At 38.0% G+C, this 24,556-nt stretch overlaps 1 protein-coding gene across 1 annotated transcript in view; it reads right to left on the bottom strand.

Moving 5' to 3' along the window:
• The window catches only part of PLCE1 (phospholipase C epsilon 1), a 353,407-nt gene that overhangs the window by 314,588 nt on the left and 14,263 nt on the right, over window positions 1–24,556 (bottom strand). Inside the window, exon 2 of the mRNA XM_049790786.1 lies at window positions 7,386–8,939. Coding sequence (XP_049646743.1) covers window positions 7,386–8,591 — 1,206 coding nt within the window. The 5' untranslated portion in view covers window positions 8,592–8,939. The remainder of the gene's footprint in view (window positions 1–7,385; window positions 8,940–24,556) is intronic.

The raw sequence follows: 24,556 nt of genomic DNA, 5'->3' as shown, positions 1-24,556 counted from the left end.
GAAGTTATTAAAACTAGACAGGCAATATGAAAGAGAAACACGAGTCTGGTTTTGGTAAGCAAGTTTCACTCCTGTCTTGCAACATTTATGAAAGGAAGAAAGCTGATTCTGGTTTTGGTTTGCTGCCTCTGTAGTCATTTTTTTGATCCCACACCCCCCACTCCCCCAAGGATTCCCAACCTAAACCCTTGAAGCATGAAAGAAGAGTTTAGAAGTCAGATTCACAGAGGCATTTTATAATGTTTGCAAAGTGTTTAAATGCACAACCTGTCCTAATTCTCCCCCCCCCCATCTTATAACCTTATGAAGTAGGCGAAAAATTCATTTTAATGGCGAGACTGTGAAAAATATATTACCAAGTAATGCTTTTCATACTCAGGTCAGTTGGTCAAAAGCCTTGAATATCAGAAAACTTTAAATTGAAATGGAAAAATAATAAATCATGTTGCCGTCAGAGTTTTTAGTATTATTATGAATAAGTTACAGATTTTGAGTCAGATGTATGCAGTTTGCTTTGGAATTTGTTCTAGCTTACTTATAAAACTTTTTAAATGTACTTTTAAATTACAGCAATTCAGTAAAATTTCAAACCTTCAGGCTTGGTTTCCTCCCCCTGACAGACTGACTCATAAAAATAAATCTGAGCCATCTCAATAGCCAGCACATCCCTCACATTAAGAATTAGTATTGTTCCCCATGTCTCTCTCTGTTTCATCCAGTGGTCACACCCAGCTCACATTTAAAGAAAGAAACAGTTCAAGGATTCATCCAGTTCAACGTTTGCACATTTAATAAGAGTACAGAACTTCTGCCAAGAAACAGGGGTGAATTACATCAGATTCTTCCAGAGGAACTGTGAGGAGTGGTAACAGGCATGGGTTTTGAAGAGACCCAGTTCCAGGATCAAGTCCTGACTTTTTGTGACCTTTGCTCACATTACTTATATAATGAGCATGAAATGTAGAAGTCAAAGTATTGGCCTTAGAAGTTGCTGTGAAACTAAAAACAGAGAAAGAGCAGCTCTGCATGAACTACTCAATCTTTGCACAAGAGAAGCAGCTATGAAGAATTAATAAAGAAATGAGTATGGCTATATCCTAGTAATCTTTTTTGGGCTGTGGTCAGGGTTTACTCTTGGCTATTCTTAAGTAACAATATGTAGTACTGGGGGCGAGGGCGTTGACCAGGATTGGTCATGTGCAAGACAAGTGCCTTAAAGTTTCCTGCAACTCAGGAATCAAATTGCCCCCTAGGGAGGCACTAACTGCTTTTTCAATAACTTGCTCCACAGTGGTTCATATGACACCCTGGTGATGAGGCAACAACAATTTTCTCTAAGGGCAGGTTGCCCTACCTCACCACCTAACAGTGAGATGAAATTATAAGAAGCTCTGACCCAGGATCTGTGCAAAAACCAAGATCTCTAATTACAGAAGACTGACTTTGACAACCGCAACTGAGCAGAACTTCTCTTGGGACCATAAAGAAAGACCTTGGGATTGGACAAACAACATTTCTGAAGCCTGTAGCCGGTCTTATGACAGTATTCTTTATGAGTGGAGACACCCTTTATCTCTTAGGCCAAGGGATTTCCTTTCTAATTTCCCCAACATTTACTGTGCCTATGCAAAAAAAAAAAAGCCACATCTGCCCCTCCTTCATTATTTTTTCCCTTTCTTTCTTTTAATTTTATTTACATCTTCTAGATATGGACTTCTGCCTTTTTCATAGAACCTTAGAACTTAAATCATTTTGTTCTGCCTTATATTTCTATGTCTTCCTACAAATTGAGAAAAAAAAAATGTGACTGGGACCCAAGGGCCAAGTGGTTTCAGGAGCATTGAGTAAAAAAAAGGTTAGATCTAAATACCCAAGCCAAAGTCAAGAACATAGCGTCAAGAGACCCAAACTATAACAAGCTAAACACAAAATGGATCTGTTACACTAATAGACTGGGGGATAAGGGTGGAGGTATGGAATGCTGGAATGCATGCTGGGAACTATGGTAGAGGGAAGCCAATACTGATAGTGGGAATGGCCCTAATTCACTGTCACTATATGCCTGAAATACAGCTGTGAAAGACTTCTAATTCACAATGGTCTCAATAAAAACTTAAAAAGTGGAGGGTAAAGTGATAGCACAGTGATAGGTGTTTGCCTTGCACACAGCTGATCCAGGATGAACCCGGGTTTGATTCCTAGCATCCCATATGGTCCCTCGACCCTGCCAGGAATGATTTCTGAATACAGAGCCAGAGTAACCCCTAAGTATTGCCAGATGTGGCCTATATATATATTTCAAAGAAAAAGGAAAAATATCTAGAAAAAATGTCTAGGATAAGTGATGGAATATCATATATTAACATGTATATGCAACTAGGTACATAAAATAACAAAAGAAAATAAATAAAGTTGAATATGGTTTTTACATATTTTTAAACCACAGATCATCTTGGACTAAGTATCAAGGAGACTGACCTAAAGTAGGAAGAGAGCTGGCTAGGGAATATAATTTAAAGATGTACAAACTAACAAGTCTATATGTTTCATAGATGTTTCATTTGTGAGAAACTTAAAGTGAATGCTCCCTTAAATTTTACTCCCTTAGCAGATCCTTTCTCCTCTCTACATCTGGCTCTCCATCTGCATACAGGTATATATTACAGTGAAGTGTTTGCTTCCTCTTCAACTATCACTGAATCACATCACTCTGGATGATTGTTTTGAAATGCATAAGTATGCAGATGTCAATCTGGTTCCTAGCCAAAATTCTGGGATACAGAATTTGAGTAATAAGAAAAATGGCCTATATATTTAAGAACTTAGGTTGAAATAGAGGGAGCAACAGGAAAAATGTACAGACTGGAGTTTGGATGAAATAACTGGAGTTTGTAGAAAATATGATTAATAACTAAAGAAAAGACTTAACAAGTTTCACTGTGAATTAAAATTGAAATACAACTTTGCTATTTTCTTGATATTCATTATTTTTATAGTATCATGATCTATATTGCAAGTCATAGTTCTAATAATGGACATATTTAGAACATGTAAGTAGGTTAATAATTAAACAACTCAATTTTAAAATGGAAAAATAAGTTGAATAGATATTTCTCTAAGTATATAAAGATAGCAAGAAACATATGAATGATGTTAAGCATTATTCGGAAAATTCAAATAAAACTGCAACATTTTGGGGGTCAGAGCAATAGTACAGTGGTAAGGCGTTTGTCTTGCATGCAGCTGCCTAGGACGGACCTGGGTTCAATCCCTGATGTCCCATATGGTCCCCCAAGCCAGGAGCAATTTCTGAACACATAGCCAGGAGTAACCCCTGAGCATCACCGGGAGTGCCCTTCCCAAAAAAGGATAGAAAAGTATTGTCCTTTCCCTCCAAGAAGACCTACTGGGTTTCAAAACATGGATCATCTTTACCTTGAAAAATTATTATAATCTTTGTTCTGTTGAATGCTTAGACAATTTTCTGCTGACAATCATAAATCTTGAGTTTGAACATAGACTAAATGAGAAGATAAGAGTTAGGGTTCAAGGGTTGATTTTAGTTTCGGATTAGGAGTTTAGATGACTGAGTTCCACAGACCCATATTTAATGTGAGGTTCTGGATATGTTTAGGACAATTGCTAGAATAGAGAATCCTTTTTCTGTATCATGGAATTTTTGGAGACCAGTAAGTAAATCCAGCACCATTCTCTAAGAACAGCTCTTCACAAAAATATCCTATCTGAGTCAAAGAGTTAATCTAGTCATAAAATGGTCAGTGAGGGGATTATCTCAATGAGATCCCATCTGATAGTTTCAGGTTTCATCCTTTATCACTGGAGCAGAGTCTTTCCAGGCTGCATTCTAATCTGGGAAAGGGCTTTTCTAGCTGCTAATTCTGAATAAACAGGATAGGGAGTGGGGTATGCTAATTTTGAGATAGCAGCAAGGATACTATGAGAATAATTAGTGTTTAAAACACTTTCATGTTATATTTGTCAAACCATAGCCATAATGCTAATGTAACTACAGAGATGTAAAAGTATACTTACCCAAAGGTTCCCCAATAAAAGGAATAAAGGAAAATGATTCATGTATCACAGATTTGGTCTTACAACAGCTCAGCACGTTTCCACTGAAACTGCACGGTGCTGAATCCAGTTCACCGTGGTCAGGAAGGAATTAGAATCACACTATATTCATGTCATAACCTTTTTATAACACTTTATGAAATAGGAACCTGGAGGATAAGTAAGTACAAGCTTTCACTTAGCATCTTGTGAAATTTTTATTATTCTAGGGTCCAAATTATTCTAAAGCTCTTGGAAGAGCACATCTGCTGACAAAAAATAATTCCCCAGACAAACAAACAAACAAACAAACAAAAAAGCCCCACAAACCACAGACATTGCTATTTCAGTAGCTAACTAGAGTCATATCAGACAGTAGATCACAATAGATCATCCATATGCAATAATCATAGCTACAGTGAAGAACAGGGGTCTTCAAACTACGGCCTGCGGGCCACATGCGGCCCGCAGAGGAGTCAGATCCAGCCCGCCAGCAGTGAGCGCTGTTTGGTTGCCAAGATACCTGCCAGCATATACACTCAGTGTATATCCAAATATCAGGAACCATTCACTCAAAATGGTAACCATCTTTGGTAGCACTTATGCCTGTGAACAGACTTTTTCAAGAATGAAACATCTGAAATCTCCAACCAGATCAAGATTAACTGATGCCCACTTGCATCATTTGTTACAGCTGGCCGTGACAAATATGGAACCGGACATTGACCATCTCTTTAGCCAAAAGCAGGCCCACAGTTCCCGTTGAAATACTGGTGCATGATCTGTTTATTTATAAATGGTTTTCATTTTATTTATATAAGATATGTGCAGTGTGAGTAGGAATTAGTAGCTCATAAAGTCCGGCTCTCCAGCTCTCTATGGGACTGTAATCCGGCCCCCACTTTAAAAAGTTTGAAGAAGGGCCGGGCGGTGGCGCTAGAGGTAAGGTGCCTGCCTTGCCTGCGCTAGCCTAGGACGGACCGCGGTTCGATCCCCCGGTGTCCCATATGGTCCCCCAAGCCAGGAGCAACTTCTGAGCGCATAGCCAGGAGTAACCCCTGAGCGTCACCGGGTGTGGCCCAAAAACCAAAAAAAAAAAAAAAAAAAAAAGTTTGAAGACCCCTGGTGTAGAAGATGACTTTTTGTATTGGTTGGCTCCTTCACATATGATTCCTTAGGCACATTTTGGTTCAATTAGAAAGAGAAAATACAGAATTAAGGAGAGAGAGGACAACAAGATATTTTTGTCCATTGATACTTTTTCTTTACTGTTTTAATTTTCTCTACTAGAGAACAAGTGTGAAGGTGAATGATGAATTTTATTAGACTACTCAATCAAAAGTAGCAATGTAGACATTATTTTTGCTTCTTTTATAATTTGTTACTTTTCTAGACATACTTTAAAAAATAACACTTCGTGACCGGTAAGGTGTTTGCCTTTCATGCAGAAAGTCATTGGTTCGAATCCCGGCATCCCATATTGTCCCCCGAGCCTGCCAGGATCGATTTCTGAGCGTGGAGCCAGGAGTAACCCCTGAGCATTGCCGGGTGTGACCCAAAAAAACAAAAAAAAAAATATAATGCTCCCTTTATAGATATTATAAAATATATTTTGGGGGGGCGGAGCAATAGCGCAGCAGTAGGGCATTTGTCTTCACATGGCTGATCCTGAACGGACCTTGGTTCGATCCCCAGCGTCCCATATGGTCCCCCAAGCCAGGAGTGATTTCTGAGCGCATTGCCAGGAGTAACCTCTGAGCATCACCAGGTTTGGCCCAAAAACAACAGCCCCCTATATATATATATATAATAATAAGTCCTGTTGTGGATCAGGCAGAAAAACTAATGGAGAGATACAACAGGAGATGGTGAACTTTCCACTTTATTTTCTCACTTTTTTTCATGTTTTATCCTTTAAATAATTCCAACAGACGCTGGGACCATTTGCATTTCATATTCAGAATAATTCCAGGTATCTAAACTCCCCAAAATGCAGGGAGTTATCTTTCTTTTTTAAAGAAAAAAATTTTAAAAAGAAAAACATACTTAACCAGTCTTTAACCTAGGTCTTTGGCCACTTGCCAAAATATGCCTTCTTGTTGAACCAATAAATTAAAAACAGGAGAAGGGAGTGTGGCCATAACAAGAGATGTCAGGTTTTAATATTTTATATGCAGGGAAGGAGGATACCAATAAAGTCTGTCAGTCAGCAAACATTAATTCTCATTTATGACTCCCATTCAAGTCCATTTTTCTTTACACAACTGTGCAAGTATTAATTAATTAATTGGATTGTTTCGATGGAGGCAGTCAAGAAAAAAATAAGTGAGGCAAAGATAAAAACTGCATAAATTATACATGTAGGAAGGTTTACTCAAATTGCCACATCATGTGTTGGGAGACCTAAATTCACATTTGAGCAACTCTAACTTTATAGCATGAGAAGCCATAAAAAAGTAGAATGCTAATGCTAATGCTAAAAAGCATCAAGGAAATGCCAGAGTGAGAAAAGTGACACTTCACGCCAAGAACTAAGCATTATTTTTGGCGATATTTAATTTAATGCCTCAGAACAGCATTATTCCCATAGGTATAAGGAAATTTAGGGACTAAGAGGTGAGACCTTTCCTAAGTGGCTTGGAAAGTCCATACATCTAATCATGTCCCTGATCATTGTTTATTTCCTGTCATCCTGAGGCTTCCACAGCATTTTTTGGTATTGTCTTGGAGACTACTGAAATTTTCTGGGGTGGTCCAAATGGTCACTGGTACTCCAGAACCTGAGAAACACTGCATCCTTGGTCCTGGCAGTGAACTGTTGGCCAGATTGGTTGTGTATTGCTAGAAGTGTCCCCTATCCATCCTCTGGGCATCTCTTGGGAGGACACCCTAGATAGATAAATAAAAATTTCCTTTGGGGTCACTAAGCATCATTAAATTGTTAAAACAATCCAGAAGACCCACAAAAAATTTTGAAAACTGAAAGTCTGGCTGAAAGAAAAGGAAACCAGATTTACATACTTTGATTTTTCCTACTACCAGGAAGTTCTTCTATTATAACCGTATCTTTAGCATTCAGGCAACCATCCTCACTTCTCTACTCCTGGTAACATATATACTGTGTTACTTGTATCATTGCAAATTAACTCAACTTTGCTTAGTTCGGTTTGAATATCTGTTAGATTTACTAGTTGCAAATATCTACAAAGACTCCCCCAAGAATAATAAATTGACAGAACATAAAATTGTTTCATAAATTTTGGAATGGGAATTTCGATTTTAAAGAAATCATCAAAAGAAACTTTAAGCCTTACCAGATACCACTGGGTTTCTGATGGTCTTTGGCTCTCATCTTCTCTAATCACCATTGTTGACAGAAGTTCCTTTATTCTACCACGAGGCAATGAGATGCCCTTTCTCTTCTGGTTGATGTAATTCCAAGCTTCCAGCCCAATGTGACCAGAAGGTAGAGTTCTCACAATTGCCCTGGTGCCTGTATACACAGATTTCTTAACTTCTCTGTCATTTTTACAAAATCTCCTCACTAACAAAGTGGACCGCTCCTTTTTGCTTTTAAAGAAGTCCTCTTCTACATCTTCACAATGATCAGAGAAGTCCTCAAAATGGCTTATTAAGGTTTTGACAGGTAGAACATCAGGGAAGTCCTGCCTGCAAAAACTATCATTTGAACATATGATTTGGGCCTTCCCACAGGAACCTTCATAGCACAGATGTTTGTCAGTTGCGGTGTCACAACAGTCACATTGCAGCTGCTCATTCTTATTGTCACAGTTATCTGCCAGTCCCATCAGATCACAAGTATATGCTATGGGTTTATTATTTTGTTCCCCCATAACACCAGGCATCGGTACACAGTTTCCACAATCATCCAGAATCAGGTTATCTGAAAGTGCACAGAAAGAGTCTGATGTTCTTCTGTCCATTTCATATTGAAAGTGAAATATGGCCCTGTCACTACCAGAGCATGTTCTTTCAGATTTTATGATTGTCGACTGATTTCCCATGGGACTAATGTCCAGTGGAGGGCCATCAATTTCCAGTGGAATTCCAGGGAACACCTTTCTTTTCAGGGAAGAAGGAATTCCAGTTTTTAAACACAGGCCTTCCTCTGCAATAGGATCACATGTTTCATAAAACTGGCTCTGAGGAAGGCCACATTGATGGTTTTTCAATATATTGTTGCAGTTAATATTAAAGTTTTTCACAGAGTCTGGCATGCTTTGATCCCAGCAGTTTTCATTACTGTTCTCATCACTTATTATTTTCTCTCTTGCCAGTGAAAGAATTTGGGGTAAGTTGCTTCCAGAAGTTTCTTCTTTAAGCTTATTTAATTGTAAGATGGTATGAGAAGTTGTTCTGCTCTGCCTGATAGTGCATGGCTTTGGAACATTAATGTCTGAATCTTTTTCGCTACTTTCATCTACTGCAATCTGAGAAGATACCACTTTTCTCTGAGTCACAGGTATGAGAACAGATGTTGCCATTTCTTCAGAAGTCATCTTGACCAATACACAGGTTTTAGCTCTTGTTCTGTTTCTCTTCACTTGTGAACATTTTAAGATTTTAAGTAAACAACAAATTACTAAAATAAATCTCAGATATATGAAAAATAAAGCGTCACTTTGTTCTCTTAAAGTAAATTAACAGCCAGGTAAATGTTTCCAGTTATATCTTCTAATCACATCCATTATGTTTTTTCTAAAACAGAGTTTTATGATGGTCTATCCATTTTTCTTCCTCTGTTACCCGAAGCAAATTCTTTTGAAGGCTTTTATTCAGAACTGCATTCTGCAACTTCTGATCCATCATTGACATGCAATAGCTTAAAATTCCAGTTTGAGTGTTTTCTGTAATAAAAAAAAAATGGGGATAGTGTCAAATCACAAATAATTTTATATAAAATAATTTTAATGAAGTCATAGTTCAAAAGTATAAACCTAATTTTTATAAGAGAAGGCTTGAGATAATAGTTATTTTTTTAATATTAGATATTTTTCTGATTGACTATTTCAGAATTTCTATTTCTACAAAGAAATTCATTCTTCTGCTTTAAATAAACTGAAGAAAAAATGAGAGAAATGTTTTTTCAAACATTGAATAACAGGAAACATAGAATAGTGGTTCTGATAAATAAAAACAGAAACAAATTAATATAAATATTCTAATTCAGAATTTCTTTAAGTGGAGAATACTCATCTACAGAAGACGGGGCACTAAAATAATTGATGGGTACAGTAGCAGAATTGAATATAATTAGGAGTACTTCTATTAGTTTCTTTAAAAAAAAATTGTAGGAGAATTTAGAGTGACTTGTTAGAAAAAGGGTGTGATAAAGGATGGGATTCAGGGCCCGGAGAGATAGCACAGCGGCATTTGCCTTGCAAGCAGCCGATCCAGGACCAAAGGTGGTTGGTTTGAATCCCGGTGTCCCATATGGTCCCCCGTGCCTGCCAGGAGCTATTTCTGAGCAGACAGCCAGGAGTAGCCCCTGAGCACCGCCCGGGTGTGGCCCAAAAACAAAAACAAAAAATGGATGGGATTCTTTGATTTAGTTTATAGCTTAGAAAAATTCTAGACTAAAACAAAGGAACAGTGAAAACCTATGATGTACCTTATAGATAAAACCTAATAATGTCCCTTACTCAGAAAAAAAAGCTGAAAGTTCAATGAGACCATAGATATTAAAAAAAAATATATATATATATATATATATGGTTGGAGTTAAAGATAAAAAAAGATTTCTCACTAGAAACTTGAATTAGTTATGAAAGCGGGGTAACTCATTAAAGTGCAAAAAAATCATTACCAGCTTAGACCTCTATATCCAGCAAATTTCTTGAAAATAAAATTTAAACATGTTTTAGAATATGCCAAGTTGAGAGAATTAATCACTAGAAATCTTGTGTAAGGAAAATCCTATAGGTAAAAGGACCAAAGTGATCTCTGAGCAGAGTTAAGAATAAGCTCCAAGTACTTCTGGGTATGGCCCAATTTTTTAAAATGTTTGTATCAACACAAAGAAAGAAAGAGCATAGAAGATATTAAATATAAAAGTCAATATAGTTTTTATTTTTAAATTGCTAAGGTAACTGATCATTTAAAGAAAAAATGATGACAGTATATAAGGTGTTTTTAAAAAATGCAACAAAATGTATGACAATTTTAGCATAAAGGTACAAAGGTCAAGAGAAGGGAAATTGAAGAATACTATGAAATAATTTTCTGTATGAATTGATACAGCATTAAAAGGATATATGTCATAAGTAAGCGATGCACTGAAATCACTTTTAAAATATAGAAAAAGGTCAAGATATCAAAATCATAAAAATTCAAATACTAAAAAAAGGACAAAGGTAAAGAAAAGGTAAAATACAAATGTAGCTATTGTGAAGCAAACAGTAGGTTTAATTCTTTCAAAAACCATTATCAGGAGGCTGGAGTGATAGCACAGTTGTAAGGCGTTTGCCTTGCATGCAGCCAACCTGGGACAGACCTGGGTTCAATTCCCAGCATCCCATATGGTCCCCGAACTTGCCAGGAGCTATTTCTGAGCACAAAGCCAGGAGTAATCCCTGAGCACTGCTGGGTGTGGCCCCAAAACAAAAACAAACTAAAACCATCATCAGGCAATGCTTCCAGACACCCTACCTCCCCAAATATATATTTTTCAAATCTACCTCATTTTATTAAATAACTACTCAGCTGACTGTCAATAGACACACAAAAATTTCAATTTAAAATAGGTTTAATTTAAAAGATAATAGTCTTTGTTCTCAAATTTATTGTGAGATCTGTGTAATGAGATAGGACCTGTTGGCAAGACTACTAAGAGAGGAAAACAACCAATTTCAATCCAGTTCTTATAACTGCAAGTATAAATTATATACAAAGCACTATGGTAACAAATGGTGTACAGAATAGACATAACTATTCCTTTGTAAGTAAAAGTGGTCTTCACAAAGCAACAGATGGGCTCTTTTGTCAATAGCACATTTGTCTGTCTTTTCCTTTGTGTCAAACAGCTATTCCTCTTCCTCTTGATTCACCCCTTTCCTCTTTTCTTAAAGAATAAACATCAACCATATCTTCTATCCTTGCTAATGTGGCTCTGTGGGCACAATCACATACTCTTAAATGATCCCAATACAAGCAGGTCTTCACAACTACCTGAAAGAATCAAAGACATCACTTAGACAGTTTACAGGTGGAAAAAGAGTCCACACAGTACAGGCCCTGGTTCAACCTCCTAATTCTTTCCACCATTCATTTGTTCTTCCCAATGTGGGCTTCTTTATTATTTTTTAAATGTCTTATTATTTATTTGCGAAGAGAACCTTAGCATAAAACTATATACACAACACAGAAAAGTAGAAAGGGTAAAATAGCTTTAATTTATGATTTTTTTTTTGTGTGTATGTAGTTTTTGGGTCACACCCGGCAGTGCTCAGGGGTTATTCCTGGCTCCAGGCTCAGAAATTGCTCCTGGCAGGCTCGGGGGACCCTATGGGACACCGGGATTCGAACCGATGACCTCCTGCATGAAAGGCAAATGCCTTACCTCCATGCTATCTCTCCGGCCCCCAATTTATGAATTATTTAATTGAATCACTGTGAGCTACACAAAGTTATTTATGATTGTTTCAGCCGTACAATGTACAAACACCCTTCACCACTACACATTTCCCACCATCAATTCTCTCCTTCCCTCCCCAGTGCCTACCTCTATGGCAGACATTTCTCTGTCTCTCTCATACACATTTTCTTTCTCCTTTTTTTTTTTTAGACACTATGGTTTACTGAAGCAGTAGCTTACATGTCACTTTATCTCCTTTTAGCATCCAGTTCAAAGTGATCATTTCCAACCATCATTGTCATAGTGCTCCCTTCTCTGACCTAACTGCCTTCCCCCTTTATTTGTGGCAAGCTTCTTATTATGGACTGGTCCTCCTGGCCCTCATCTCTATTGTCTTTGGATGTTATTGCCATACTACCATTTTTTTTTATAACCCACAAATAAATGTGATCATTCTATGTCTATCCCTTTCCCCCTTTCCTTCTCATTTCACTCAGCATAATACTCTCCATATACATCCATTTATAAGCAAATTTAATTGCTTCATTTTCCCTAACAGCTATATAGCACTTCTTTGTGTAAATGTACCATAGTTTCTTTATCCACTTATCTGTTCTTGGGCACTTGGGTTGTTTCCAGATTCTGGCTATTGTGAATTGTGCTGCCATCAACATAGGAGTACAGAGGGGTTTGCTGCATTGTGTTTGTGAATCTCTAGGTTAAAATATTTTTATCTCGGGGCTGGAGAGATAGCATGGAGGTAAAGCGTTTGCCTTTCATGCAAGAGGTCATCGGTTCGAATCCCAGCATCCCATATGGTCCCCTGTGCCTGCCAGGAGCAATTTCTGAGCATGGAGCCAGGAGTAACCCCTGAGCACTGCCGGGTGTGACCCAAAAACCACAAAAAAATAAAAAAATAAAAAAAAAATAAAAAAAAAAAATAAAAAAAAATATTTTTATCTCAGCACAGATCCAACTTCCCAGAGATGGTTATTATTAATACTTTGAAGAAACTTCTAGAATACTCCTTATGTATTTTAGCCCGGGCTCCTCAGAGACAGGTTTGGACCCTGTTGAGATTGCCACTCTAGGAGGACATACTCTTATGTCCATCAAACAAAGCCCCTAAAAGAAGGCACCCTGTAGGCCAAGGCACCCACTCCCCTACTGGGGGAGAGGGAGACTTCTTCCTGTTTGCACCTGTTAGAGCAAACACCTGGCCTGTCATAAATGAGCCCACCTCCTATTCTTTCCCTGCTCATAAATCACATTTCCCCTAATCACAAAGGTCACGTCCGCAGACCTGACATACTGCACGTATACCTGACCAGAAAGGCCCTCCCTTTCTCTTTGCTTGAGATTCCTGCACAGATTAATCCTATTAACTGTGTAACTGTTTAAATACTCCTTGTCCCTGATAATAAAGGGAGTGCCTCCAGAAGGTCTTTCTCAGGACAATTCCAATCCTGGCTTTCCACCCTACCCTAAGGTGGCCTGAGCAAGGTCATGAACTTGCTCAGGGTCTAACACCACTGACAACTTTTACAACATATCAATGTATATATGAGTATACATATCATTATATAAATGTCATATGCTGTATTTTATTTTTTACAGAGCTAGAAATTGAATCCAGGCAAGAATATTGCTGTACCACTGAGTTATATGCCTACCCTAAACATGTTTGTCTTGGACCTGCTTTTTGAAAATTCAAGAACAACTTTTCCTGTCAAGTACTACACAAATAGCTATACAAATAATTTTAATGGCTTATGGACTACATTGTTCTATTTTTCAGAGAAATTTTAAAGCCTTAGATTGACAGATAATATATTTTTCTCCATCCACAAAGAATGTAATAAAAGTTAAGTGCTACTTAAAACTTATTCTAAGGACCTTGAAAGATTATTTCATATAATATCACTCAACGCTCACAATAAAGTATTGGCTTTAAATAAGCTAAAAAATTCTTTGATACTGGGGCCGGGCGGTGGCGCTGGAGGTAAGGTGCCTGCCTTACCTGCGCTAGCCTAGGAGACGGACCGCGGTTCGATCCCCCGGCGTCCCATATGGTCCCCCAAGCCCCCGGCGTCCCATATGGTCCCCCAAGCCAGGAGCGACTTCTGAGCGCATAGCCAGGAGTAACCCCTGAGCGTTACCGGGTGTGGCCCAAAAACCAAAAAAAAAAAAAAAAAAAAAAAAATTCTTTGATACTTATCCCTTCAAAAGGTGGAAACTAATTTTCTCCCTTTAATTGTTTTTATGACATTTTCTAACATATGAGATGTAGTTGAATAACAATTTGTAACGTATAAGAATAAGTCATAAAAGTGATGAAGGTTTCCTCCATTTCTTTCATATTTGCTATTCGGGGGAGAGAGAGAGAGAGAGAGAGAGAGAGAGAGAGAGAGAGAGAGAGAGAGAGAGAGAGAGAGAGTTAGCTATCATGTAATAAGAAGTTTCTTATACAAGATCTGAGTCCTCTAGCCAAAATTCCAGGAGGGATCATCTTGGAAATGGATTATTCAACCTCAGTCTCAGTAAGGTTTCCAATTACTAAAATAATTGTACACATCTTAGCAGAATCTCATGGTTAAGGTAGACACACTTCACTTAGTCCATCCCAAATTCCTGATCCACAGAAACTGAGCTAACTTTTTTTTGAATGTATTTGGTTTGCAGTACTAAGTTCTTTGGTAATTCGTTGACAGCAATAAATATAATGCAAATCATTTTATTTATTTATTTATTTATTTTATTTTTGGTTTTTGGTCTTTGGGTCACACCCAGCAGTGTTCAGAGTTACTCCTGGCTCTGCACTCAGAAATTGCTCCTGGCAGGCTCAGGGGACCATATGGGATGCCGGGATTCAAACCACCATCCTTCTGCATGCAAGGCAAATGCCATACCTCCATACTATCTCTCCAGCCTCAAATCATTTTATTTCTATTCTTATTTGAGAGATAAGAAACCAAAGAGGAGAAAGGCTGAGCCACATGCTAAAGTGGAGGATTCAAACCCTAAAAATCACACTGAAGGTTCAAGCCCAACTCAAGAACCAGTATTTATCACCATTTCTTTTTTCTTTCAGTCTGCTACCCCTTTAGTTTGAACTTTCAGCTTTTGATGTTCCCTAGCTGCAGAAGACTAGAGCTTCTAAAATGATATTATATTATTTCATTTATTTTGTGACTGAGGGTTTTGGAGCCACATCGGGTCTTTCTCCTGACGACACTCAGGGATCACTCATGGTGGGATGATACTGTTTTATTTGAGTTTGTCTGAGGAAGGCTGACATTTCTGTTTTGCCTCCAGTTGTAATTAGGAATTAACATCACTGGAAGTTGACTCCCTAGAGGGCTGACTTGGCTCTCTCTCAGGTCATTACTTAATTCAATATATATTTAAATAAACCAGGGAGCTTGCCTTTGAGGGTTTTCTTGTTTTTTGTTTTTGCTGTTGTTGTTTTAACAAGTTAATGATCAGTCAAGGTGCAGATAGAGTGAAAGATTGAGTTAATACAGAGGAAAAGCATCTAAATCAGACGGTTGAGATAAAGTGGGGGTTATTGCCAGGGAGTTACCCAGAGATGATGATAATCTAGCCTATTTCTGAAATACAAGGCGTTAGATAAGAAGATGAGGTGACTGTAGGGCTAGAGAGATAGTACAGTGGGCAGGGCATTGCCTCGCATGTAACAGACTTGAGTCTGATACCTAGCACCACATATGGTCTCCTGAGTACTGCCTGGAGTTATTCCTGAGCCACAGAGCTAGGAGTAAGCCTGAGCACTACCAAGTGTGGCCCTGCCCCTGGCAAAATAACAATAGTAATAATAATTTCATTTTTGGGTCACACCCGGCAGCACTCAGGGATTATTCCTGGCTGGCTTGGAGGACCATATGGGTGCTGGGATTCGAACTACCGTCCTTCTGCATGCAAGGCAAATGCCCTACCTCCATGTTATCTCTCAGGTCCCCATAATATTAATTAATTTTTAATTTTAAGAAGAAGAAATGAAGTAGGAATTTTAGAAAAGAGTAAATGTAGACTCAGTGGAAGAAAAAAAGGACATTGGTCCTGATAACTCAGTCAAGTATTTTTTTTTTATCACTTTAAGACTTGCCTTTTTTTTCTCCTATAAAAATAAATAAAATTACCTATTCCAAAAGAAATGTGAAGCCAACTCTTTGAAAACCAAAAGTTCAGGGAAAATTTATATCCCTTATAAATGTTTTAAAAAGAGAGAACAATTAGAACTTAAGTTACTCTGCAGTACTGCTGATGGCATATATTGAATTCAGTTTTTCCAGATTCTTTATTCTACTCATTAAGTCCACTCAAATTTGAATTTCAGTTATTACATCATTTAATATTTATAATAATATTATCGATAGAGTGACAAAGATCGTCAGTTGTTCCTGGAAATATGTTCTCATTTTCCTGAATAATAAACCCTCTGAATTTCAGCCAAGCACCTGGACACTCTTTTATTAGTCTCCCTTATGGCTAGATGTTGCCAAGTTTCTGATATTGTGATATGAGTAAAGGTGGTTTGCAATTTCTTCTAACTGTCCTTCAAGAAAGAGGCTTTCTTTGCTCTTCCCTTTGCACTGTCTACCAACTAAAGGGAAAGCATGATGTCTTTGAGGTGAAACTGCTAAAGAATACCTTGGAAAGCAAAGAAAAATAATAGCAAGAGAAACCATTTTCTGGGGGAGAAAGAAATTCAAACTTTTATCTGACTTAAGTGACAACATTTTAAATTTTTACTTTTCCCTCACATTCAAAACCAATACTTCATTCTCATTATTATAAAAATCTCAGCATTGAGGCTAGAGAGATAGCATAGCTGTAGGGTGTTTGTCTTGCATGCAGCTGATTCAAAAAGATGGTGGTTCAAATCCAGACATCCCATATGGTCCCCCGTGCCTGCCAGGAGCAACTTCTGAGTGCAGAGCCAGGAGTAACCCCTGAGTGCCGCAGGGTGTAACCCCCCCCAAAATCTGAGCGTTATTAAATCTTCTGGATACAGATTATGTCTACTCCTGGCTATCTGCTCAGAAATATCTCCTGACAGGCACGGGGGTGGGGGTGGGGGGTGGGGGGGTGGCACATGGGACGTAAGGATTCGAACCAACCACCTTAGGTCCTGGATCGGCTGCTTGCAAGGCAAACACCACTGTGCAATCTCTCTGGCCCCATGTCTATTTATTTCTAACCACCTCTTCTACCTCTCAGTACTAACAATTATGAAAACAACAGATATTTGCCTCGTTTATTGCTTGTGTACAATATTATTCATATGTTAGCATGTAACAATGTATCTTACCTTATCCAGCATATGCAGTTGAGTGACTTGTAAAGTTCTACAAGTTTGCTGGATACTTAGCACACATGCAAGATTCCACATGAGAGAAGGACAAGTATTCCCTACTTACAGGAAAATCATTCCTTATTACAGAGCTATACAAATGCAAAAATGTACAGATTAAGCAGTAAAAGTCCATAACATCATTCAGACTGTGAATTAATTGTGCAACTGATTTTTAAAAAATGAAAGAAGACGGAGAGATAGCACAGCGGAGAGATAGCATAGCGGCGTTTGCCTTGCAAGCAGCCAATCCAGGACCAAAGGTGGTTGGTTCGAATCCCGGTGTCCCATATGGTCCCCCGCGCTTGCCAGGAGCTATTTCTGAGCAGACAGCCAGGAGTAACCCCAGAGCACCGCCGGGTGTGGCCCAAAAACAAACAAAAAAAAATGAAAGAAGAGAGCAAAAATCAGCATGAACTCAAATATTTCATCAATAAAAACCTATGAGAAAAAGTCAGAGTCTATAAAAGAAGAGTCTATCCTGGGAAGTGATGAGAGATAAAGTAAAGATGGATCTTCCCTCTTTTTTTTTTTTTTTTTTTTTTTTTTTTTTTTTTTTGTGGTGTTTGGGTCACACCCGGCAGTGCTCAGGGATTATTCCTGGCTCCAGGCTCAGAAATTGCTCCTGGCAGGCACAGGGGACCATATGGGACCGCAGGATTCGAACTGATGACCTCCTGCATGAAAGGCAAACGCCTTACCTCAATGCTATCTCTCCAGCCCCATCTTCCCTCCTTTTTAAAAAAATTTTTTGAGTTGGGTTGGCTAAAAGTGGAGGCTACACAAATTTCAAAGATAATTTTATCAGAAACTGTACAAGCTAGAAAGTTCTCATGCTAGGTCAAAGCAACACATCTTGAAAATCTACCAAAGTAAGGGAAGAAAATTGGGAAGAATCCAGAAGTCTTGTATTATTCATTCTACTCATCAAAAATACAATCGGCTTCCCAAGCAGTCAAAATCCTCCATTGTCCTGCAATATCCATACTTGACATTACAAGAAAAGTTTAATTCATTGATAGGCAACAGCAACACAGCAATTTGCTAAATAAATGCTTTTCTCCCCCAAACTGGTATTCTATAAATCATTCTTTAATTAATGTAATTGTATTTCCAAATAATTAAAAATAGATGTGATGAAAACTAACTCACTTGGAATGAGATAAACATAATTGAACCACTCTACTATCCTTACACATTCTCATATTACAGGTTCTTGGTAAAATGATGCTGGTAATCAAAACATCCTTCAGCTCCTGTAAACTCTTTCCTTAGAGTCCTTCTCACCTGGCTTCCCATACCTACTTAGTTTACATTTCATTATTGGGCATAGGAAAATACCTTCCAAACTAAATAACTATCTTTTTCTCACAGGCTCTTTCACAAAGCTCTGGCCAATGGAAAATATCTTAAATATATCTAATGATATCCACATCTAGTCATTTTAATTTTGTGTGCTAATATTTAACACCAGCACCAATAAAAGTTTCCAGAGGTCCTCTGGGCAGAAATTTTTTTAAATAAGGGAGAGGAACTGAGGATTATAGGATGATAAAGTATGAAAAAATTGGTGAAGGAAGTTTGACACTGGTGATGGGATTGGTGTTGAAATGTATATACATAAAACTCAACTATTGATAACTTTGTAAGCCATAGTTCTTCAATTAAAAAATTTAAGATGCATTTGAAAATAAACATGGTTTATTATTTGTAAAAAAAAAAATGAAAAAAGAGAAAAAGTAATTCCTCTTGCTCATAGTTGCCCACTAATGACAACAATTTTGGGTGGAAGCCCTGGCCAACAGCTGACTCAAACCAGTGATGTCATTCTAACAGCTTGTTTGGGATAGAATTAAAAATGCAAACAGAACACCTAGTTAACACTAAAAGTTCATTTTATCTCTACCTCTGACTCACCACTGGGAATTCATCATCTAAAAGAGAGAAGCAACATTATTAATACTAGTTTATAAAATACTTGTTTTATAAATAAAAAATAAATAAAAACAAGTGTTGTGTGTTTTTGCTGTTTGTTATTTTAAATTTAATAAATTAGTAGGCCACTGCTATCGTTCTTCTGCTATTTTTCAGGGTTTTTTAATACAGAGCAGTTTCCAGAGTCATCAAAGCTACCTTGATTTGCTCTTTAAGCTGAGAGATAAGCAAGTAAACCACAGTATAGCCACTGTCAGGGTGTGGATGCTGAGGGCTTCTTAGTAAGTTATTTTTATATCTTAACTAATAATAATTAATAACTAATACATGAATGTATTTGTAGTAGAATAAATATAATGATTACAATTATTGAAGTATGGCAAATGTAGCTTATTTGGGGTATTATTTTATTTATTTTTTTGTTTTTGTTTTTGTTTTTGGTTTTTGGTTTTGGTTTTGGGGCCACACCCAGTGATGCATGGGGATTACTCCTAGCTATTTGCTCAGAAGTCAGTCCTGGCTTAGGGGACCATATGGGACACCAGGGATCGAACCAAGGTTAGCCCTGAATTAGCTGCGTGCAAGATAAACGCTGTACCACTGTGCTATTGCTCCAGCCTGTGGGGTATTATTTTAAATGAACTATGATTTTATGATGAATTCTAGGAACTAAAAAATAAAATTTAGGGCCTGGAGAGATAGCACAGCGGCGTTTGCCTTGCAAGCAGCTGATCCAGGACCAAAGGTGGTTGGTTTGAATCCCGGTGTCCCATATGGTCCCCCGCACCTGCCAGGAGCTATTTCTGAGCAGACAGCCAGGAGTAACCCCTGAGCACCGCCGGATGTGGCCCAAAAAACAAAAACAAAAACAAAAAAATAAAATAAAATAAAATAAAATTTAGAAAAAAATGTTATACCACACTCCACATTTACTATTTTCTGATTATAAATGAAATACACTTCAACTGAAGAAAACATTTAAAAGGATAATATGATAGAAAATATAAAGTATCTAGGTAAGTACTAATTTTGCTATAATTTCGTTTTAATTCTTAACCTATGCACATACATCTTTTACAAAATTGAAATTATGGTGTGTGTTATTATTGTTATCTTATTGCTTTGGCCTAATATATTATCAGAAGAAATAAAACATCATAAACATCAGAAATCTCTTTTATAACTTTCTAAATATCATTTGATAAGGGAGGCTATCATTAAAATTGATATATCATACATCAACTATTCTGTTTTTCTGTGTTTGTAAACACTCCCATTCCTATGGCTTAATAGCTTCCAATTTGTTCAATCTTCCTTTCAACCAAAATCTTAGGTTCATTTTTCACCAATTCAGTAAATATTTTGTACAATAGATACTATCATGACTGCTGAGTATAAGTGGTTTAAGAGTCTAAATTTCTGTGTCTAAATAAAATTTAGCAGAGTGATATTTGCTACATTTAAAATAATATTTAAAATTAGGTAAAAGACAAAGCAGAGTAGTATTAGAAGGTGATTTGATCAAAATGAGCCTTTCCAATCCATCAATTTAACACCCACTTTAGCAAGAATGGTTTATCCTCTTCTCCTTATGGCCCTGTTTACTACTCCCTACCCAAACCACCTTTCTTTCTGTGGAACTTCAGTCTATTAGGGAAGCTTTTCAGAACAGGAGTTGTTAAGTTTTACTTTCAAATAACTGAAATGCCAAACATCTAGAACATTCCTTAGATAGCCCTAATTGCTCTAATTTCCAAATGGAGTACTGTGAGGTTTAGGGAACAGAAAATAAGAATATTGCTCTTTATTTACCAGAGTGAAGTAATATGACTTCACCTAAACTATTCTTCTCAGGTACTTGTTCATAATAAGCTCATCACTCAAAAAGATTTTCTCAAGAAAGCATTATATGTCTCAATTGCTCCAGATTTTCAGTCCCGACTAATAACTCTTAAGAAATCCATTGAGAAGGAGACTATTATGAAACAAAAGGTTTAAAAATAAAAATGATGCTCCAGGTGGTCTCACTGGTGTTCTGGGCCAGCTGTGCCATCCATGGCCTACCCTCATACTTCAGCATCCTTCATGGCTTGCTGACCCACAACTTGTCCCTGAGAAAACTCATAGATGTTGGTGAACATGATAGACCAGGAGACAAAATGTACAAAAAACAGCAAGGAAAGACTTGCTCCCAGGCCACAGTGCCAGCTCCATTCTGGAACCTTCATCAAATCACCCAACTTTCCTCAGGATTACTAGGCCTGTTTCTCCTCACCTTTCAGAATTCAGCTCAAATGTCATCTCAGAATGACATGCCTGTTCAAAAGCAGTGGCTCCTTTCCACCCACATATTACACCTGGTAATATTACCCAGCTTAATTATCTTCTGAGCATTTACACTACTGAACATTCTATTTATGACTTATTTATATATGAGATCCCCTAACTAGCACAGTAACTTCCATAAAGGTGGAATATGCCAGTTTTGTTCACTGAAATATATTCCCAAAGCTCACCAAAGACATAATAGGGATGAAATAAAATACTTATAGATTAAATGAATCCACCTCAGTTGTTTCATTGTATATGGTCAGTTTATTCCACCTCCTAAGGTGATTTGGAGAAAGATCAAATGAGATAGGGCTTGCTAAGGTGCTCTGTGACAGGAAAGCCTCCACCCCCAAACCCACACACAAGGGGAGGTTGTTTTTCATGGGAGAAAATGTTCATGAGTCCTAAGCACCTCTCAGGATTCTCAGGATTCCCTTACCTCTGTGACCTGGGCATAGAAACGTAACCCCTCATAGAAGCAAACCTGGACATACCAGTGTGGCTGCTGCACCCTACAGACCATTTATACCAACCAAGTATTATTCACCAAGAAGCAAGGCTCTCTACACATCTTTTCACTAATGGAGCTCTAACAACAAATACTATGTAGGAAACCAGGCATCTGCCAGGAGGACAAACCTGGGAGAAGTTCAGTGATGCTACTTGTCCAAGCCAGTCAGTTTTGATAAGCATGAACCAAGAATGGGACATTCCAGGATTGGGCTCAGACCCAAGAATAGAGAGAGTGGTGCTATCATAGAAAATCAGGCAAAGAAAATACTAAAATCTCAAATTGAGCAAGATGATTTTATTCCAAGAGGAGAGATCAGGAAAGGTTTTCTAGAGTAACTGACCCTACCTAAATTAATTTATATTTAATTGTTTAAGAAATTGTGTTTATTATATTTTAGATAACATGTTTGCAATAGTGTTAATGTTGTTGTGATGTACAATGTTATATTGCACTGTCACCACCACCGCCAATATATCCAAGAACCTCAGCCACTGTCCTTGTGTCATTTTTAGTCCTCCGACCTAAATAAATGTAAAGGACACAGAAAAGAACGGAATAGAGAGCATCTAGGGTAAGGCACTGAGAGAAAAGAATGCCAACCAGTGCAGGAAGTGGTGTTCAGACTATGTGCCTGGAAAGGCAAACAGTGGATCAGAACTGTTTGAGATGCATGTCCCTGGATGCCATGTGAAGCTGAGTTCATTCCTTGTAAAGCCCTGCTCTAGCATGGTCAGGTGAAGAAACACAAATGACTCAGATTTCCCTGTGCAGCAAGCAGGAAACTTGAGAAGTGAGGAACTGGCCTGAAGAAACTGAAAAGAGATATCAGGGAAGAGTTCTCCCAGCCAGACTGTCGCACATGCTAGAGGGACATCAGCTGAGTAAATTGTCTGTGAAGCTGTGCATTGGGCATATTTCCCCTGGGATGCTGCAGCTTCCTAATGGCCAGCCAACAGAGCCACAGAGCTGCTATACTGATGCAGAAGCAAGAGATGAGGAAGAAATCACTCACACTTCAGTTAAAAGTGGAACCAATTCTATGTCCCTTGTAAAGGCAGTAGAAATAAAGAGAAGGAAAACTGGGCTCTGGTACTTTGTATAAAATACTTATGTCCCAATTTCGCTGTGAAATGACAGGGAAAAAAAAAAGAGAAAGACAGAGATGGAGCCGGAGAGAGGATGGATTGCTTTGTTGGAATAAAGTAGGAGAGCCACAAAACTCCCTTTCTGTCCTTACTATCCTTACACTGGAGCTGATTCAATCCCATATATAAGTGTACAAAGTATTGGTTACTCAGGGGAATATATTTCGAGGAGAACTTTCAAATGAGAACTTTTTTTTCTTTTTTTTAATATAATTTTTATTTTGATTAGAGTGGCTTACATATTGTTGACAATAATATTTTAGGTACATGTGAACTTAATATCAGGGGGATTCCCATCACCGAATTGTTCTCTCTACACCTCCGTTCCCATCCTACCTCCCATATCTTCCTCGCTCACCCCTGGGGCTGCAAGAGTACGTGATCTCCTCTGTGCCTAACTTGCTACTTAGTGGTCTTACACCTGTTTGGTCTTGGTACTCCCTTATTTCCTCCTGTAACTGGGAGGCGGGACTAGATATAAAGTTACATGGTTTTGTTTGAAGAAGAGAAAAGTAATAAACTGGGGTAAAAATCAAATGTGCCAAAAATGGACGGAGTCCTTCTAGAGGCTCTCATCATCGGTTTGAGAGACGAAAGGGGAAAAGGTGAATCATCCCAACAGTACAAAAAGAAGTGTCAAATAAAATATCCAGTGAGCACTCCAACAATAAAGGTACCACATAAAAACTATGATCTTGAAATAAAAACATGGCAGAACACATAAAGAAAGAAAAGAAAGGAAGAAAATAAATATATAAATATAAATGGAGACAACAACTTCAATAACCACATCAAAACAATGAAAACGACAAAAACTAGATAGATAAATAAAAAAAGGAGAAAAATTGTTTTGTGCTTTTTTTTTCCCCTCCTGCACAGGCACAGTAAATATTGGGGTCATTCGAAAAGGAATTCCCTTGGCCTAAGAGCTACAGGGTTTCTCCACCCTTGGAGTATATTGTCATGGGATTAACCATAGACTCCTTTCAGGTTCATTTACTCTCCCCTTGGTGCTTTCGTGCTGTTTGGAAGACCTCTGCTCCATCCTGGGTGATAAAGTTAGACCTCTGTATCTAAAGGTCTCGGTATCTACACAAGTCAAGGGGTGGAACCAAATGAGAACTTTTAATTTCGCATTATATCTCTAAAGAGAAAAATATTTGGGGACTGGAGAGAGAGTACAGTAGGTAAGGAGCTTGTCTTGCAGTTGGTCAATCTGGTTCAACCTCTGGCATCATACATGGTATTCTTAGCACTGCCAGGAGTGATTGCTACAGCCAAGGCACTGCTGGATGTGGGCACTGCTGGAATGTGGCCCACAAAAACAAAGAAAGCAAAAAACCTCTCTCAAACACACCCTACCTCATTCCTCCCAAATCAATGACCAATTACTTGGCTTGGATCTGAGGATAAAGGGGAAAGTCCCCATTTCATTAGCATACACTCACTTTTCCCCTTCTTAGTTCCTCCAGCTTAAGGGCTCTGAGATGGTGTTAGGAAAATTAAACACACTAAGTCTAATACAAAATTCCCCATAATAAGATCAAGAGTATATTAGTAATTCACCTCTGAGGTGAAAGACTTAAGGTATT

The sequence above is a fragment of the Suncus etruscus genome, chromosome 17, assembly GCF_024139225.1.
Source record: "Suncus etruscus isolate mSunEtr1 chromosome 17, mSunEtr1.pri.cur, whole genome shotgun sequence".
Classification (NCBI taxonomy): Eukaryota; Metazoa; Chordata; class Mammalia; order Eulipotyphla; family Soricidae; genus Suncus; species Suncus etruscus.
This window is presented reverse-complemented; position numbering and strand designations above follow the sequence as displayed.